The sequence below is a fragment of the Scleropages formosus genome, chromosome 4, assembly GCF_900964775.1.
Source record: "Scleropages formosus chromosome 4, fSclFor1.1, whole genome shotgun sequence".
NCBI lineage: Eukaryota > Metazoa > Chordata > Actinopteri > Osteoglossiformes > Osteoglossidae > Scleropages > Scleropages formosus.
In genome coordinates, this window is record NC_041809.1 from 24,110,053 (window position 1) to 24,128,424 (window position 18,372).

The 18,372-nt window shown below is 42.8% G+C and overlaps 2 protein-coding genes across 3 annotated transcripts; both read left to right on the top strand.

Annotated features, from left to right (window-relative positions):
- Nucleotides 1-51: 51 nt before the first annotated feature.
- alg5 (ALG5 dolichyl-phosphate beta-glucosyltransferase) lies at nt 52-7,543 on the top strand. The gene is made up of 10 exons (XM_018755429.2): nt 52-346; nt 761-935; nt 1,281-1,327; nt 2,583-2,651; nt 3,038-3,130; nt 3,442-3,555; nt 3,687-3,746; nt 6,016-6,167; nt 6,825-6,910; nt 7,135-7,543. Exons 1-10 carry the CDS (start codon nt 281-283, stop codon nt 7,248-7,250), a joined length of 978 nt encoding a protein of 325 aa, XP_018610945.2. The 5' UTR covers nt 52-280; the 3' UTR covers nt 7,251-7,543.
- A 1,840-nt stretch (nt 7,544-9,383) lies between these two features.
- smad9 (SMAD family member 9) lies at nt 9,384-17,870 on the top strand. 2 transcript variants are annotated; one of them, XM_018755026.2, is made up of 8 exons: nt 9,384-9,546; nt 10,082-10,341; nt 12,272-12,939; nt 13,164-13,421; nt 13,624-13,728; nt 14,450-14,671; nt 15,908-16,164; nt 17,039-17,870. In XM_018755026.2, the coding sequence occupies exons 3-8, from the start codon at nt 12,528-12,530 to the stop codon at nt 17,180-17,182; spliced, it is 1,398 nt and encodes a 465-aa protein (XP_018610542.2). In that variant the 5' UTR covers nt 9,384-9,546; nt 10,082-10,341; nt 12,272-12,527; the 3' UTR covers nt 17,183-17,870. The 2 variants fall into 2 exon arrangements, with proteins under 2 accessions (XP_018610542.2, XP_018610543.2); XM_018755027.2 differs by lacking the exons at nt 9,384-9,546; nt 10,082-10,341 and adding an exon at nt 10,346-10,413.
- The last annotated feature ends 502 nt before the right edge of the window (nt 17,871-18,372 follow it).

An 18,372-nucleotide genomic window follows, 5' to 3' on the forward strand; every position in this document is an offset into this window, starting at 1 on the left:
ACGAGGTGATGTGTTTCGCTCCAGCACGGGGCAGCACTTCCGCGTAGGTGTTTCTCTGTGACTGGAAGTGAGCTTCGGTGCAGATGCCCGTAGCACGTCATGTGTTCAACGGGAACCGGTCTGCTGTGAACATGTTCATTTCTTGACAGAACCTCTTCTCCTGCAGGGCCTAGTTTTAGTTTTGCTGCAGCTGGCTTGTTTTCGGGCTCTTAGCAGCCAGTGAGCCAGGCAGCCTTAGACTAAGTGTTTCGTTTTGCCCTGAATCAATCAATGGAGGAGAATGGATTTGGGGTTCTTTGAGTTCATTCAGCTACTGGCTGCCTTGGCAGTGTTTGTCTTGATTTTGGTGGGTATTTCATGTAAAGTTACGTGTCTCGGACAAGGTATCAGCCAAATAAATATTGATAACAGTATATATGTGTGTTCCACTGTATGTATGGATGAGTGACCCATGCATGTAGTGTATCTAGCAGTGTAAGTCACCTTGTTGGTGTGTGGGCTGGTAACATTAGTATCCATTCATTCGCTTGGAATGGAGAAAAACGTCTGATAAATAAATGTAAATGCAGTAATGTTACTATTTACCTTGTTCTGCCAGATTTTTTGGCAAATCAAATCATGGAGTAGCGTTTTGCAGACTCTCAGTTTTTCGTGTAGGGTTAGTGTTGAGTGTCATATCCGCTCTATGTTTTCTGTGTTCACTCTTTCTTTGCAATGTTGAAATCAGTTTTATTATTTTAATTTTCTGGCTTCGCTGCAGGTTGTACTGATAGCCCACTTCAGTGCTTCCATGATCATGGCTGACGTGAAGCGTCACAAAAATGAGAAGTACTTCTTTACCGAAGACGGAGAAATGGAAGCCTTCCCCAGTATCGAAGACCCCCATTCTCGAGAGCTCTCGGTGGTCGTGCCCTCCTACAACGAGGAGCTCAGGCGTAAAAGACCTTCTCTCCATTTGCACTGCTTTTCATGTTGTTAATGCAAAACACGTGTTACCTGGGAACAGGTGCTCTGCAATGTCACTTTCTACAGAAAGTCTTTGAAGGAGGGAAAAAAAAAAGTTTGTCAAACTGCAGGTTCAAGTCTTTGTTGTTGTTTGATGTAGTGTGGTGGTTGAAGCTGTCACCTTGCAATCAGAAGGCTGTTGGCTGAAATTCCTATTGCTACTGTGGGCTGGAGCATTGCACCAAGTACAGATAATTTAGTTTTAATTGGTTGAGCATCACTGACACATGGATGATTGTGGTGATTTATTTCTCTGCGTCTTGATTTTCATCCAGTGCCTGTGATGATGGATGAAGCCATGGAATACCTGGAGTCAAGACAGGTAACTTTTCAGGGTGGCTCAGAAGTTACCAGGAATGGAGATGTTTATGACTGTTAGCAATGGAGGGAAATGTATGTACGTTTACATTTACTCATTTCATTCATTCATTATTTTTTCATTGTGATATTTGCACGGTTAATATGTTTTGAGAAGAAGTTTACCTGATCTTGGTCAGAACTAGAAAAATATTCATTAATGATTCTCTTTTAATTTGGGGTACCAGATGCTGTAGTGTTTAGAGCCATTGTCTTACAAGTGACAGGCCTGGATTCAAATCCCCATTCTTATTCCTGTACCCCAGAACAAAGTACTTAACCTAAACTGATAGTGTCAAATTTTTCCAACTGTGTAAATGGGTAAATAATTACAAGTTACATTGTTTGTCACCTCATAGAAAGATATCAGCGAAGTCTAAAATAACTGATTACATTTTAGTTTTTTTCTCCAAAGTAACTTTTGGTATTAAGCTACTTGCAATTTTTTGCACATTTATACAGCTGGGTAATTTTTACTGGAGAAATTCAGAGTAAGTACTGGGCTCAAGAATATTACAGCAGGATGCAGGATTCGAACCTTGATCCTTCAAGTGCAAGGCAGCAGCTCTGACCAACGCGCTAACTTAGCGGCATGGTGGCACAGCAAGTAGCGTTGCTGTGTCACAGCACCTGGGTGGTGCGAGAGAGTGTGGGTTCGATCCCTGTTCAGTCTGTGTGGAATTTGCATGTTCTCCCCGTGTCTGCGTGGGTTTCCTCCGGGTGCTCCAGTTTCCTCCCACAGTCCAAAGACATGCTGTTTAGGTTCACCCGTAGTGTGTGAGTGACACAGAGAGCGTGTTTCACTGATGTATGGATGAGTGACCCATTGTAAGTAGTGTATCTAGTGGTAAGTCACCTTGGTGAATAAGGTGTGTGAGCTGATATCACGACGTAGAGTTTGTTGAAAGTTGCTTTGGAGAAAAGCATCTGCTAAATAAATAAATATAATGTAACTGCTGCCCCGGTAAATAGATTTGCTTTATAATGTTTAGTTTTGCAATTTTTATTTGATTTTTCTCCCTTTTTTTTTTTTTTTTTAAATTTTATTTTAATGTCTGCATTATAAGTCTGTTTAGGTCTTCAAAGCTCCCTGTAGAATGCTCAATTCTCTAACCTCAAATAATTTCAGTGGTGCATAATGGTAAAATACCACAAGATGGCAGTAATGCACATATGTTGAGTGATCCAATAAGGCTGCTAATGACCTTTTCTGTGTGTAGAAGCAACAGCCATCGTTTACCTATGAAGTTATTGTGGTTGATGATGGCAGTAAAGACAAGACCACTGAGGTAAAGTATTGAGTTGCTTTGTATTGATTGAAACACTGTAAATTCCAGTTGTCGCCTTTTGTTTCTTCGTTTCATTAATTTTTTTATTTCAAAACTCTTGTTTCCAAAAGTGTAGGCTGTATTGATATTTAAAATATTATTATAACATCCAGCCCTAATTTTAAATATTTACTTGAAATTTCTTTGGGAATACAGTTTTCGCTTGACTAGCTTCAGTACAGTTTTAGCCTTCGGTTGGTTTTATATGCTGTGGTTTTTATCCATGCTTAATTATGTCATAATTGGAACTCTGTATCTATGACATGTAGCCAGGTTTTTTTTTTTTTAGTATGATCCACTGAGAGAAGAACATGTACCCTGGATATAGTTTTGTTCTGTTTCTCCAGGTTGCCTTAGACTACACTAGGAGGTATGGTGCTAGCAAGGTCAGGGTTTTGACTCTGGTAAAGAACCATGGCAAAGGTGGGGCTGTGAGGATGGTGAGTGTCCCTACACTTGAGAGTGGTATACTCCACCCACTGCTTTGATCAGGCCTTTCTGTATTCAGTTAAGTGAGGTGAAATCACACTCACCAGCAGCACAAGTAATAGTTATGAAATAAAGATGTTTTTCTGTTAGGAAGTATATTTTTAACCATAGGCAATTGGATTAAAAAAAGTCTGTAAGAAATATATTAATCAAGTTAGTTTGTACTGAGACCCATTATGCACCTCAGGCCATCAGTCTTTACATTGCTCTTCCTGTCTGATTTACGTGTACTATTACAGTGACGTCCTCCTGATCTCTGCAGGGTGTGCTGAGCTCTCGGGGGAAGTTCATTCTGATGGCCGATGCTGATGGTGCAACAAAATTTGCTGACATTGAGAAGGTGGAAGCTGGCCTTCGGGACATCAGCCCAAAACCGGTGGGGCTCCCGTACCATCCCTAGAGTTCATTTTCGTTTAGCATTAGCCTTTTAGGTTTTGCTTGGCTACTGGGGATAGCAGTGTCTCATCCCGCAAGGGTGATCGATTTGATAATGTCTGTGGCTTGCAGGAGAACATGGCCATTTCCTGTGGATCCAGAGCCCATTTGGAGAAGGAGTCTGTGGCTCAGGTATTTATAATGTTGGAATCTGCAGTATTACTGTTGACTCTAATGGTTCTGCTCAGCAATAATGTCTTCCTATATAGTTTATGACTGCATTAGGAAATTAATTGCACAGATTCATGAATACTAAATTGTGTATTCTCCAGAGAATGTTGACATTCAGGCCAAATTTCTTTTGCATGTGGCGAAAAGAGAATCTGCAGTTGCATCTTTTTATCTTGCAATTGATCATGTACAGTGTAGAAAAAAGTAAGATAGGATAGATTAATTTACTAAATCCTGCTGGGAAATTCACAAAGAGCAGCTCAATAAGATATTCATAACAAGAACATAACATACAACAACGAGCAGTTATATCGATAAATATGAAATAATTAACAATAAAGGAACCGGTGTCCCACAGGGCTCTGTACTGGGTTCTCTTCTCGATCTATACCTCCTCCCTCTGCCTGGTCATACCCTCCCATGGATTCAAATACCACTGCTACGCTGATGATACCCAGCTTTTCCTCTCCTTTCCACGTGGGGCATCAGACATTTCTGCAAACATTGCTTCCCTCCTGTCAGACATCTCTGCCTGGATGTCTGATCACCACCTCCAACTCAACCTCTCCAAAACAGAGATTCTTCACCTCCCAGCTGGCCTGTCCTCCTGTCACGATCTATCGATCAAACTGGACAACTCGCTCATTTTGCCTACCTTCTTGGCTACGAGTCTGGGAGTGATGATTGACTCAAGTCTATCTTTCTCTCAGAACATCGAAGCCACAACCCGAACCTGCAGATACATCCTGCATAATATCCGCAAGATCCGTCCTTACCTCACAACCGAATCTGCCTGACTACTAGTCCAGGCCATAGTGACATCCCATCTGGACTATTGTAACTCTTTCTTGTGTGGCCTTCCCGCTACTGCCATCAAGCGTCTGCAGCTGATACAGAATGCTGTTGCACGAGTTGTGTTTGACTTGCCGAAGCATTCCCATGTATCTTTTCTACTCGTTTCTCTGTGCTGGCTTCCTATAGCTGCCCAGATCACATTTAAGACCCTGGTTATTGCCTACAAATGCACCAATAGAACTGCTCCTAGCTATTTACAAGACTTGATCATCCGCTACACCCCAACCAGACGTCTTCGCTCATCTACTTCTACCCGCTTGGTGGTCCCACGAAGGTAAAGCACAGAGGTTCTCGGTTCTGGCTCCGTTGTGGTGGAATGACCTCCTCCTCTCACTCACAACTGCTGAAACTCTGTCTACATTTAAGAAGGGTCTGAAAACTCACCTTTTCTGGAATCACTTCACCCATGATCTCTCAAGCTCATGTATGGTGTAAATGCTCATTACCATAACTTTATGATCATGCCCAGATAAGCCTTTACACAGCCACTACTCCTGAATTGTACGTAAATGTTTGTGTACCTTTAAAAAAAAAAAAAAATGTAGGAAGGTTATCAGAAATCGTCTATTCTGAGTTTTATGCACCTACTCATGCAATGAACATCGGTGTATAAAGTGGAAAGAAACTAAGTTTACATAAGAATCACATGTCTGCAACTGTTTCTCTTTCTCCTAATATAATGCACAAGTTGTATTTCTCTGAGATGTGCGTCGCTTTGGAGAAAAGCATCTGCTAAAGTAATGTGTAAATGATGAAATTGACATTAACATAGGTACTAAAGTGAGAACGATTAAATCAGTGTAGTGCACCCCCTCCATCATCTCATTGAGGAGCTAACAGGCCCTTGACTGGCATTAGGGAGGCAGATGGCTGTTCATAAGACAGACCCCTTGAAAGCCCCTCTTTGTACACAATAACTAAACAATCCAGGGACTAAAGGAGCTCACGTTCATCACTTCATGGAGAGGGTGAAAGCTGTTGTCCTTAATGGACTCTAATGTCTTCCTCACCGTTGCCTCTGGCACTGCCTGCACTGGGTTGGGGGTTAGACCAATGACAGAACCTGCTTTCTTCAAGTTTGTTGTTTCTCCAGCAGAGATGTTTTCCTCTAGCACAGAACAGCATAAAAGATGACAACTGTAGTCTGATAAAATGTGTAGAATTCTTCTGCATGCATTAAACAACCTCATCCTCCTCTGTCCTTTCTTATGCAGTTCATATGGGATGTTTAGCCAGTGCAGTTTGTTGAATATTTGTCAGTATACCAATTTCTAGTGATATGAATGACCCTTAGGTTGCATCTGTTGCCTTTTGTGGGGTATATGTACATTAATGGCCCAGCTTGAGTTTGACTCCCTTTGCTCTGCCCCTACAGCGCTCCTTGTTCCGAACATTCCTGATGTACGGCTTCCACTTTCTTGTGTGGTTTTTCTGTGTAAGGGGCATCAAGGACACCCAGTGTGGCTTCAAGCTCTTCACTCGTGAGGCTGCACAGAAAACTTTTTCTGTCCTTCATGTGGAGCGTTGGTAGGTCCCCAATAGCAGTGCACGACAGCCACCATTGTGCTTTACTGCTGGGACTGGCCAGCACCACGGCATATGCCAGCAATGTCTGCTTAGTTTCCACCATCAGAAGTATTATCATAGACTTTAATTCTGGGCAAAGTTTGCCTTCTTCACCATTGAGGGCCGATCATGTCATGACATAAATCAATAAGGCTCATTTGGTTATAGGGGTTGCCACCATTTGGAATTGGCAGGGCTGTCAGACTCTGGCACAGAGTTGGCAGATAGCTGGCAAGCAGCTCCTAAAAGCCGCTTAATTTAGCCAAGGGTCGGCACAGATTTGTGCTGCAGCCAGCGTGCTCCGAATAGCAACCAGGGCTCCCTTGCCTGACAAAGAAATGCAAACATACAGGTGCCATTAATCCTGCCTTGTTGCTCCTTAGTGTTCTATGCAGAAACAACACCTGAAAGTTTCTCTTCAGATGAAGAGACCTGCACATTCTGAATTCCTCTTTACATGTATTGTTTATATTTATCACGTTTACATTTGTTTTGATTTGGAACTGAGTTTGTTTTGGGTATGCCTAAGGGATTTGCTCTTGTTGCAATTGAATAACATCTGCCAAGATACTGTGTAATGTGATTATGCTTCAATCTAAGTGATTGTTGCTTCTGCAGGGCCTTTGATGTAGAGCTGCTGTACATTGCCCAGTGCTTTAAAATTCCCATAGCAGAAGTTGCTGTGAATTGGACAGAGATTGAAGGTGAGTAGTAATTAGCGGTAATACACCAATGTTGACAAGATTATCTTTATAACAAATGACCACGGTCTTTTGTGTTTGTGAAACCCAACACTGTACTTATATTCTTGTTCTTTTAATAGTACATGTAACATTTAGGCATTATTTATAAGGTGATTTTCAGTAATGCAGGAAATGGCAACCACTGACTTTACTGTTGTTTCATTACTATTGTACATTTTTTCCAGGATCTAAACTGGTCCCATTCTGGAGCTGGCTACAAATGGGAAGAGACCTTGTTTTCATTCGACTTCGCTATCTAACGGGTGCCTGGAAACTGAAGTCCCCAAGGAAAGCAGAGTAAAATGTGCAGGATTGTGAACTTCATTTGCTAGAGTCATGAAGGCAGGAAGCAGCATATGTTTCTGGAGGGCGGCATTGTTTTGCTAAGGGATTCTGGCTGTTTTTCTATATATACTGTATAATCTATGTGTGTACTTCACATAGTGTTTTCTGTTAGTCTTTGTAACATTAGTGAGATGAAAAATATGGAAAATATTTTTTAATGATTTTATATTTTCATTTTTGAGCACTTCTGCCTGTAAATGCCATTTTCAAATTGATTTTCATTTCAAAGGGGTGTCTGACTTCAGAAAACATGGAATGCAATAAACAAATTAAAAAAAGATTAATAGCTGTACTTTTTTGGAAAACACCAGTAAACTAACCAACAGCTAACTAATATCACCATATTTATGGTTAACTGATTAAGACTGATGAAATCACATTTTCAGGATCAAAAACAGATCGCCATATATTACATAAAGATGTAGTTTTTCTTTAAATGTTAATGCATTAACATAACTTACATTTATTGTCAATAGTCTTCCTGCAACCATAACATGTTTGAATCAATCTACTGTAGCATTCCACTGCACATGCCATGTATCACTTCAGTTAGGACACTAACATATGACAATGACAGTGACATTAATATAACCAAGTGAGTCAGAGGGTCCAGATATGAAGCAACAATCTACAGTGCCTAAAATACTGCATCACTGCATTTTTAAAATACATCAAACTGTCAGGAAAAATATTTTGGTGTAATTTCTCTTACATTAACTTGGTATTCAATTCACAAGTTCAAAATTAATTACTACCATCTACCCCAAGTGTACAATGCTACATGTTTTGGTTCAGTTTTGCAGACTTTGATTCAGAGTGGGCGGGGGGGGGCGCGGTGGGTTGGACCGGGTCCTGCTCTCCGGTGGGTCTGGGGATCAAGTCCCGCTTGGGGTGCCTTGTGATGGACTGGCGTCCCGTCCTGGGTGTGTCCCCTCCCCCTCCGGCCTTTCGCCCTGTGTTGCCGGGTTAGGCTCTGGCTCCCCGTGGGACAAGCGGTTCAGACAGTGTGTGTGTGATTCAGAGTGGTCTCAGACAGTATTTGCAAAGGTTATTTTTGAAATGGCGAGCTCAACACATTTATTTCTACGACTGAGTAAATTTCGCTGTTGACAAAACAGCAGGTAGTGTGGTAGGTAAGCTCGTAGATGCGTTACCTCAAGATTGCTGGTTCATTTCCATCTCTGGGCTCCTGCTGTAGTACTCTTGAGCAAAGTATTACACTTAACCATGAACTTTTTCAGAAAAAGAATGCATGTATAAATGAGGTATTAATACTCTAGGTGGCCTTGCCAACAGATAAATGATAAAAACATCCTGGAATACTGGCAGTCCTATATTTTCTCTGAAAATAAATTTTATAATGGCCTTTTGAATGGTAGGGCGACCATATTGTAAGCTTTCAGTTTAATACAACTCAAAGGAAATACTTTGTTTTTAATATGTGATGTCCCATTATAATTTATGGTTACTTTTTTTGGGTTGTTCCTTTTTTTTTCCTTTTCAATTTTGAGGTCTGGCAGAGACTGCAAACCTAATAATGTGGATGTTTTTTGTGGGTTGTTCAGTGCCCTGGGGAGCGTATCCTGTTTGTCCTCTCCTGTCTGTCTCCTCGCCAGGAAGTCATTCCCTCTCCCCTCTCTTTCATTTCCTAGTCACTCTTACAGGACTATTGTGCGCTGATGGCTACAGTGTTTGATGTGGGGGACAAAAAAAAAATACAGCTTCACTCCGTAAAATCTGTAACAAACATTGTAATGGAGGTCCGTGAATGTAAATGAATAAACCACCTCAGAGACGTTCACTGCTCGTTTTGATACACCTTGCTTATCCACGCGTTTAGCGCCCTGTCATTTTTAACATAACTCGTTTTACTTTCATTGTCCGCACAGTCCTCGTTGTAATTTTTACAAGGGGCTTTGACCTGCTCGCGGTGGGTATTGTAAGTACTGTATTGTTACGTTCCTCTGCAGTTGTTCTCAACTGTGAAAATGTCAAACTCCTAGACTTTCTGTCGCCAGTCAGGCTTGCGTCATTAACTGGACTAGTCACCACGCCGCACTCCAGATCGAAGTGTATCCATCCGCGCCGAGGGGCGGCTCCACGGAGATCGATACCGTGCTTGCAGAGCATAACGTCTCTGTGACCGCGGCTGGTTCTTTTGAGGGCGGACGGTCTGAGTCCGGTTCACCAGCGGTTGTGCAGCTCGTTCTGCTGACAGCCCGTACGAAGAGAACGAAGGAGGAATGTAACAGGTAGCTCGCGCGTGTCAAAACCGACTGAAACAAAACAAAAATATTTTTAATTGCAAGATCAAGTAGACCTTTCTAAACCTTGAAAACCACAACAAAAAAGTTTACGAATCAATTCTCAGGTGCTTAAACTGAGGGGGAAAAAACTGTACCCGCCAACACCATTATGCCGGCGATGGGATAACCACGTCAGTATAGAATTCGACAACAAAATTGGTTACTGAGCAATTCAGTGTCAAAAAAAAATGAGGATGGCATAGATACCGGCTCTGAATTCCTATATGCTCAACTTTTATTAAAGCTTCCCTACACCTAGAACTTACAAGTGCCATCACAAGCGTACGCAGACTGAATTCCTGTAAGTGCTGTCATTACTGAGTATAGTTCTATTTATAGTGTAATTAACCGCTGTCGGCAGACAACAAAACAGGTGCGCCAAACAATTCTTTTGTTTCAGAAAAATATCACGAGGAAAAAGCATAGTGAGCTCCTTTTTCAACGCTATTTTAACAAATGCGTGCCCCCTCCTCCTGCGCAGATAACGTTAATTAGCGGAACCTTGCGCCCGCTGTCCTCCCTCCTGCCGAACGCGCGCGCCACCGCTGCCGCCGTCGCCGTGCTCCTGGGAAAGTTCCAGCGCAGCGGATGGATTCCGCACGAAGGCGCTGAGGCTCCAGCCTGACTGACGCCGGGGGCTGTGCCGCTGCTCTGGCTCCTCGCGCACAGACGTTCCACACCTCCACAGCACGAGTAGAGCTTAGAGTCCCGTGACGGCGACGGTCGCGTCTGGAGCAGAAGGTAAGGAAAAACACCTCACGAGGAAACGGTTAACTCTTCGCTTTACACCTTCACCACGTGTGGCACACACAGGTAATGTTTAGTTGTTTTGCATTTTTTTTTTAAACTTGCTTATTTTGTATCATCATGTTATCATCATGTCACTGAATTACCCCCCCGCCTCAGAATACAGTCTACTATCACTATGTTATCACTTCTGTTTTTTAAAACTACTCCTGACGTTCCTGATTTTGCCTCATTTATTCATTAATTACTTGTGCATATTTATCATATTTTTGCTAATAATCCAGTAGGATATGTGTATGAGATTGTCACGTGAAAATGTTCTTTTCTACTGGCAGGGGTGTAATTTTACAGTGACTCTCGATGCCCTTTGTTAAAGCACTTTTCTCAGTGGGCTGTTAATGTGCAGTTTGTCTTTGTGCCCGAGCTCCGTGGACGTGCCAAGGTGCACCGTGTGTTGGCAGAAGGCAGGACCTTCGCACGTTACATTGTCCAATGAGTGGTAAACGAGCTCGCCGCGCGCCCCATCAGCGGAGAGGGAGCGCGTGTTCGCGGCGCGTGGGCGTCTCGGTAATGAAGTAATAGGTGATTAAGGCTCTGTGGGCTGGAGACTGAGCGACGCCACTTTCATAAGTGCCCGACGGAGAGGCCGTTCGTCCGGAACGTCGATGCCGCGCTTTCCTTTATTACCTTTTGTTATTTACCAGACAAAGTTAGTTTTTTTTAAATTAATTTTTTTAAAGAAGTGCATTTTTTTTTAAAGTATTTGTCCATTAAGAGTGTTGTGCTATAATAATATTCCCCTACTTGAATCAGTCAGGGTTTAGTAAGTATTTTACATTTATTTAAAAAGGAATGGGATAATAGCCAATAACATTGTTGCTTGTTTTAAGTGTGAGATATTGCAAAATGCATTACACTAGAGTCTTCTGTACTTCAGCTCATGTCTTGTCTGTGTAATATAAACCATGAGTGATATGCTATCAACCACAAGCAACCAAAGCCTGACAAGTTGAACTTGGAAGGGGATGTTGCTCTAACCACTGGTACCCTTTTGTAGAAGGGCCAGTTGGCTTTGACATGTTCTAGAATGCTGGTTACAGGGAAGAGCTTCCCTCAGCCTTCTCTTTGGCTGGGAAAACGAGCAGTCTTTACACATTAATGCCAAGTTCAGAGGCCATGCATACATTTTTAATTATGTGTTAGGACCTGGGGGGCAGCTGTGTGTGTTTCCTCCTGTACCTTGAGAGGGCATTTTTGGAGAGAGAATCCCCTCAAGGACAGTAAATCCTGAAAAATAGACACTACAAGAACATCTCCACAAAACAAAATGCCTTTTTAGATTTCCATCACCTTAAAAAGTTGTTTGAACATGTTTATCACTTGAATTGTTTCCTCAAGTTCATTGGGATAGAATTAAAAAGTTGTTAATGTGAAATTTTCACAAAGGTATAAATAAATTGAGCACGTGTGTGTGTCTAGATGTGGGTTAGACTTATTGCCTTAATATGTGTGCCCAGAGAAACTGCTCCCTTAAAGTCTCAGTGGATTGCAGTGGAAGCATTTGTAAGTGGATGGATGACACGGGTTGCCCATTGCCGCTGTTTGATAAAGCCGTGAGCTTAGAGGTATGTTACCATGACTGAGCTGGATGAGGTTGAAGAGCTGGAGGTGAAGTATCACAAACAGGTCCTAGTGAATCATGGTTTTTCCAACTGGCTGTGCTATGGTGACAGAGTTCCAGTGGTAGCTGGTGCCTCAGAATGTGCCAGAACTGGCATGTAAGGGCTGTTTTTTTTTTTCTCAAGGGGCTCTGGGAAGAGTGACATTCCTGCATCTCCATGGTGAAGCATTTGACCTTTGATTGATTACCTGGGTCGTGGTGTTAAATCTGAAACTCAGTACAATGTTCCTTTTGTCTCAACAGATGGAAACTTTATCTTGGCATCTGGCTGGTTAAGAAATACCCCCTCATCCACAGGCCAGCTTCTCGTCTCGAGTTCCTGCTCCACTAGATATCGCCACAACCCAAAGTGTTTGCTTTGTGGTGGCAGCTGTCCAGACTTCTACTAAAGTGGTTCTGCTTGTGCAGCACAGGCCAACAGTCCGGCTTCTACTGGCGGTGGGCTTAACTTTCCCACCCCACGCTTGTGGCTCCTCCTTCGTGCCAACTGCTTGTCCCGATGCACTCCACCACCTCCATCACCTCCCTGTTCTCCTTCACCAGTCCAGCAGTGAAGCGACTGCTTGGTTGGAAGCAGGGTGATGAGGAGGAGAAATGGGCTGAGAAGGCTGTAGACTCCCTGGTGAAGAAGCTGAAGAAAAAGAAGGGTGCCATGGAGGAGCTGGAGCGAGCACTAAGTTGCCCTGGGCAGCCCAGCAAGTGTGTGACCATTCCACGCTCACTGGATGGCCGACTCCAGGTGTCTCACCGCAAGGGCCTCCCCCACGTAATTTATTGCCGGGTGTGGCGTTGGCCTGACCTGCAGTCTCATCATGAGCTCAAGGCTCTGGACTGCTGTGAGTTCCCTTTTGGCTCCAAGCAGAAGGACATCTGTATAAACCCCTACCATTATCGCAGGGTGGAGACTCCAGGTAGGTTCTGCACTTATCTGCTGCCATTTTCAATGTACACCACATGAAATTGTGTAATCTGTAGGCACACTTAACAGCATGGAGTTGTGTCAGAATAAACGGTCAGCTAAATCTTATACAGGAGTAAAAGTTGTAGGTTTTAGAGTAAAGACTGACTTTAGTTTGCATATTCTGTTTTTTTTTTTTTTCTTTTTTCTTTTTTTATTTTATTATTATTATTAAAGTGCTGCCCCCTGTGCTGGTCCCACGCCACAGCGAATTTAACCCACAGCACAGCCTGTTGGCCAAGTTCCGCAATGCCTCCCTGCACAATGAGCCCCTGATGCCACAGAATGCAACTTACCCGGACTCCTTCCACGCATTGCCCTGTAGTGCCTTCTCCACTTCGCCCTCTGGTTCTCTCACACAGTCACCTGGCACCCTCAGCTTTCCCAATTCTCCTGGTAGTGCCGCTGAGCCGGGGAGTCCCTACCAGGTTACAGGTATGCTGTAAAGCAGGTGACTTTCAGGGTGTTGCTGTAGATGCCTGTTGTCAGCTCAGCTTTTTCCTCAAGCTTCATTATTTATTCTATAAAATGTAATCAAAGGACCTTTTTGGCAGCCTTGAGGTCACATCTCTATGTGCTTAACCACTGCACTAAAACATTTCAGCTGTTTTCCATTTCCATTCCCTTCACCCCACAGCTGAGACACCACCCCCTCCATACAGCATGTCAGAGCCACCTGAAGATATCAAGCCAGGGGACTCCTCCAACCCTAGCAAGCTCATGTTTTCTGCCCCCAACAGAGGTGAGTCTGATTGTCACTTACACTACAAACCCTTCCTAGAAAGAAGAGGAATGTTGCAGGTAATGTGGTTTTCCCATGTTCAGCAAATTTAAGTTGGCTAAACGCATGGGACTGAAAGTGTGAAGTGGTTAGAGCTGCACCTTCTGCTCAAAGGACTCAGGTTTGAATCCCATCTCCTGCTGTTGTACCTCTGAGCAAGGTACTGCACTTAGTTTGCTCCATTAAAATTACCTGTCTGTATAAATAGTTAATCTGTAAGTCACTGGAGAAAAGTCTAAACTTAATGAATAATAACAAATAGTATATGGAAATGTCACCGTGTGTGACGTGTATATATAAATGCATATGAAGTGGGAGACTAATTCAATTTTTAAAATGCTTACCTTGTATATAAACTTCTAGTATTAAACGTGCAATGTAGAGTGTATACTGACTACTACAAAGAGGCAATAATTTTAGATTTTCTGACATCTTTTATAAAGCATTTTTATATTGGGTGGCATTGTAGTGTGATTTTTTGAGTTTTTTTTTTTTTTAGCTGCTAGTTTGTGTTACCCGAACTTTAAAGTATTGTAAAGAATATTTGGCGCTGTTGTTCATTTTGAAATGCTGAACTGTGAATTACTTCACAGTGTAAAACTATTTTCAGTATTCATGATTTACTTCTGTGTTGTTGCCTGTCTGGAAAGCTCATAACTTTCCAACTTTTAACATTCTGCAGACCTACGACCTGTGTGCTACGAGGAGCCGGAGTACTGGTGTTCCGTTGCCTACTACGAGCTCAACAACCGGGTGGGGGAGACCTTCCACGCTTCATCCCGCAGCATTCTAGTTGATGGCTTCACTGACCCCTCAAACAATAAGAATCGCTTCTGCCTTGGTCTGCTGTCCAACGTGAACAGAAACTCAACGATCGAGCACACTCGCAGACATATTGGAAAGGGTAGGCCCGTCTCCGCTCTGTTGAGGTGAACTTTTAATAATTTAGGCAATAGGTGTAAAGTACAATGGACTGCTCACACTGCATGCTATTTGATATGTGGGAGGGTGAAGGGACTCATTTGCCAACATCAAAAAAAAGAATCATTTGATTGTAGGAAGAGAGGGGTGTGAAAATTCCAGACTGCATGTATGTTGGCTTAGTGCACTGAGTTGCCACTAGACTGGGTGAAATGAACAGGTTGAAGTTGATGTGCTGTGCTGCTGTGATTCACACAGCTCTGCAGGGGAATGGCCAGATTTGCGTTGTGCTGGCCCGAGGCCTTCTGCTAGAACAAGGACACAGCGAGTCAGAAGGGTCAACAGTGTCAGCCATCAGTACATTGTGGTCCCAGTTTAGCATGACAAAACTACTTAAATTAACTTGTATTTAAGAATTGATTGGACACATTCTATGTTTTTAAGACTGGAAATAAAACTGACCATTGTCTATTAAAGCTGATGGGATTTAAAAGTAAATTTGATCCAGCTTACCATGCTTGCTCAGTAGGGACTTCGACATAGTGGTGCTTTATACTGTCATTAATCAAGATTTTGATTAAGTTTGTCTACTGAGCATTCTTTCACTAACTTAGTTTTACATACTAAAAATAGGTAGAATTTGGCCATTAAGTACTGAGAGGAGAACTGGCATTTGGTGAATAAGGATTGGATTTGCAACTAGAAACTATTTCAATTTCATCTGAAGAAGTGTGGCCCATGTACCTTTCAATTTTCAGTGTAGGTCATTCTAATATAGCTTACCCCTCTCAGGAAACAGCTACTTGGTAAAACTGGGTTGCATACATTAACATCCCTTTGTTATTGTTAGTGCAAGGGGGCGCGGTGGCGCAGTGGGTTGGACCGGGTCCTGCTCTCCAGTGGGTCTGGGGTTCGAGTCCTGCTTGGGGTGCCTTGCGACAGACTGGCGTCCCGTCCTGGGTGTGTCCCCTCTCCCTCCGGCCTTACACCCTGTGTTGCCGGGTAGGCTCCGGTTCCCCGCGACCCCATATGGGACAAGCGGTTCAGAAAGTGTGTGTGTGTGGTATTGTTAGTAATATAAGGATGAATGACTTATTTTGACACTTTTTCAACCATAGACACTTCCATCATCCTCGAAAAGGGTGATGGAACCAGGTATTTTCAGACCGCTACTTCTCATGACTCCTGATTTCTACCCTGTTTTACTCATTCGTCTTAGGTGTGCACCTGTATTACGTGGGTGGCGAGGTATATGCAGAGTGCTTAAGCGACAGCAGCATCTTTGTCCAAAGCCGAAATTGCAACTACCAACATGGCTTTCACCCTACCACTGTCTGCAAGATTCCCAGTGGCTGCAGCCTCAAGATCTTCAACAATCAGTTGTTTGCCCAGCTGCTGTCGCAGTCTGTCAACCATGGCTTTGAAGTGGTCTATGAGCTCACCAAGATGTGTACCATTCGCATGAGCTTTGTCAAGGTGAATTGCCTGAGTGGGTGTAAGTGTGTCAGGCAGCAGTTCCAGTCGCAGGTGGATTAAAGGGGGGCTGAGCTGTGTTATGGGGAAGTGGCAGGTTGGACCAGGACTGAACAGGTGGTGCATTGATTTAAAGGTCAGATCAGAGGAGTTATACCTCTGCTATAGTCATGAGCAACGTAATCTGTATTTCACCAGTAACTAGCCAGGTGCATAACTGTGCAAATGGTCAGTATTCATGTCTTCTAAACAAATTAATATATATTGGTGTTATGGGGTAAACACTGTAAAGGAAATAAGGGGCTAGGTTAACTCACAGAAAGACCTTTTGAAAGGTTTCACCCATGAAATCTTCTTGATAAACGTTGGCTGGAATCCCTCGTAATATCAGATCACAGAAGCATTCCCACCTAGTTCAGCGGACCAATGCAGAGGACGAACCGCAGTATCACGTCTGAGAGAGGGCCCAAATAGAATTTCTACTGCGTGTTGCTGTGGTAACTGGATCCTTTGGTATTCCGATCCCGGTGCTCACGCACAGAGCCAAGGGAGAGCCAAGGCACACAGCAGCAGTGCAATGACTCTGTTGGTCTCCAGTTACCATTTTCAATATGGTCCTTCATAAGGATGGCAGTACTCCACCTGCTGCTCCAGCTTAACTAAGAGAACTGAGAGTCCAGGTCCTCTATTCAGTGCAAGGCCCTTCCTCTGTAAACATTAACATAGCTTCCACAAAGCAGCGTTAGCCAGGGAAAAGGTTCAGCAAAGTTTTTGGGTTCAGTCATTGTAATCTGTGCAAACTGACACTGTTAAAGAGGCTGACAATGATGTCACAGGAGTCTGATTCGGTTGCTTTTTGTTCTTGTTCACCTTTAAGGGCTGGGGTGCGGAATACCACCGGCAGGACGTTACTAGCACCCCCTGCTGGATTGAGATCCATCTGCATGGGCCACTGCAGTGGCTGGACAAAGTTCTGACCCAGATGGGGTCTCCACACAACCCCATATCCTCGGTGTCCTAACACTGAACACCAGCTGGCCATGGGGAAGGGTGGGGGATGCTGTCCACATGTTCTGATTTTTCAAATTTCGCCATGGCGAAAGACATTCGGTCACTAGTACTCAGAACACCTTTGTTCTTGTGCAGTGTAAGTCTTTTGATGAGTCATATAATTGGTAAGTATATGTTGTGAAGTTGTAAGAAGAATGGCATTTACTCTTGGGTACTAAAAAAAAAAAATCTAATCCTTGATCATTTCATTTCAAAATTTAGTGTGCAATATTTAGTCAGAACATATTAGTGGGTCCTTTTGGACATCTTGTGTACAGTGGCATGTTTTTTTTTATAAAATTTTATTGGCCTTTAACACATTCTCCCTAATTCATTTAAAATGGCCTCTTAAATTTTCTTGTAGCGTGTGGGTTTTGCTGATATGCAGTGTATTGTGGATGTTTGAGCAGCTGTATAGTGCATGAGTAGCCTTGACTGTCTTGGTTGTGCTAGTTAGTCTGCCTAGTCGCACTTAAACTGAAGATGTCTGTGCATAGTCAGTAGTGTTTAGACTAGTCTGCCACAACATCATTTTTCTAACAAGGATATTCATTCTGCCTCAGAGGCTCTTCAGCCAGCGTGTTCTGCAGGTCTGTGTACGTTGTGTTCATTTTTTTAATATTGAAAGCAGAAAAATTAGATGACTTTTTGTTTGAGCGCGCACACACAGAACTTGGTTTTCTTTTCGTTTAATCATACAAAGTGTAGAAATCAAACTCGATACCAAATATGAATGCCCTAAAGTGCACGTTTCCAATCTAACAAGTAGCCTAACCTAGAACTTCACGGTGCTTTTAACACCTGCACTTAATTAGTAATAAGATTAAGTAGCACCTTGACAAATCCTGCCGATTTTCTCGGTGGACACATTATCCTCTTACTGTCACATTCTTGCAGCATTTGAAAAGCACATAGTGATCCATATTAACAACTCACAGCAAAGCTGGCATGTTTGATGAAGCTACTGATGGATTATGTGCAGTTTCAATTAGTTTACATCCAGGTTGTTCAAGAATACCACAAAACAAAATAACTGTCAAAAAAATAAGATGGCAAGAAGCTATAAATGAAGCATATTTGAAATATTTTACATTTTGAACAAAAAATGATTTTTAAATGTAGTTCATTTTCCATTTTTAAAACAAAAAGCAAATGAAGGCA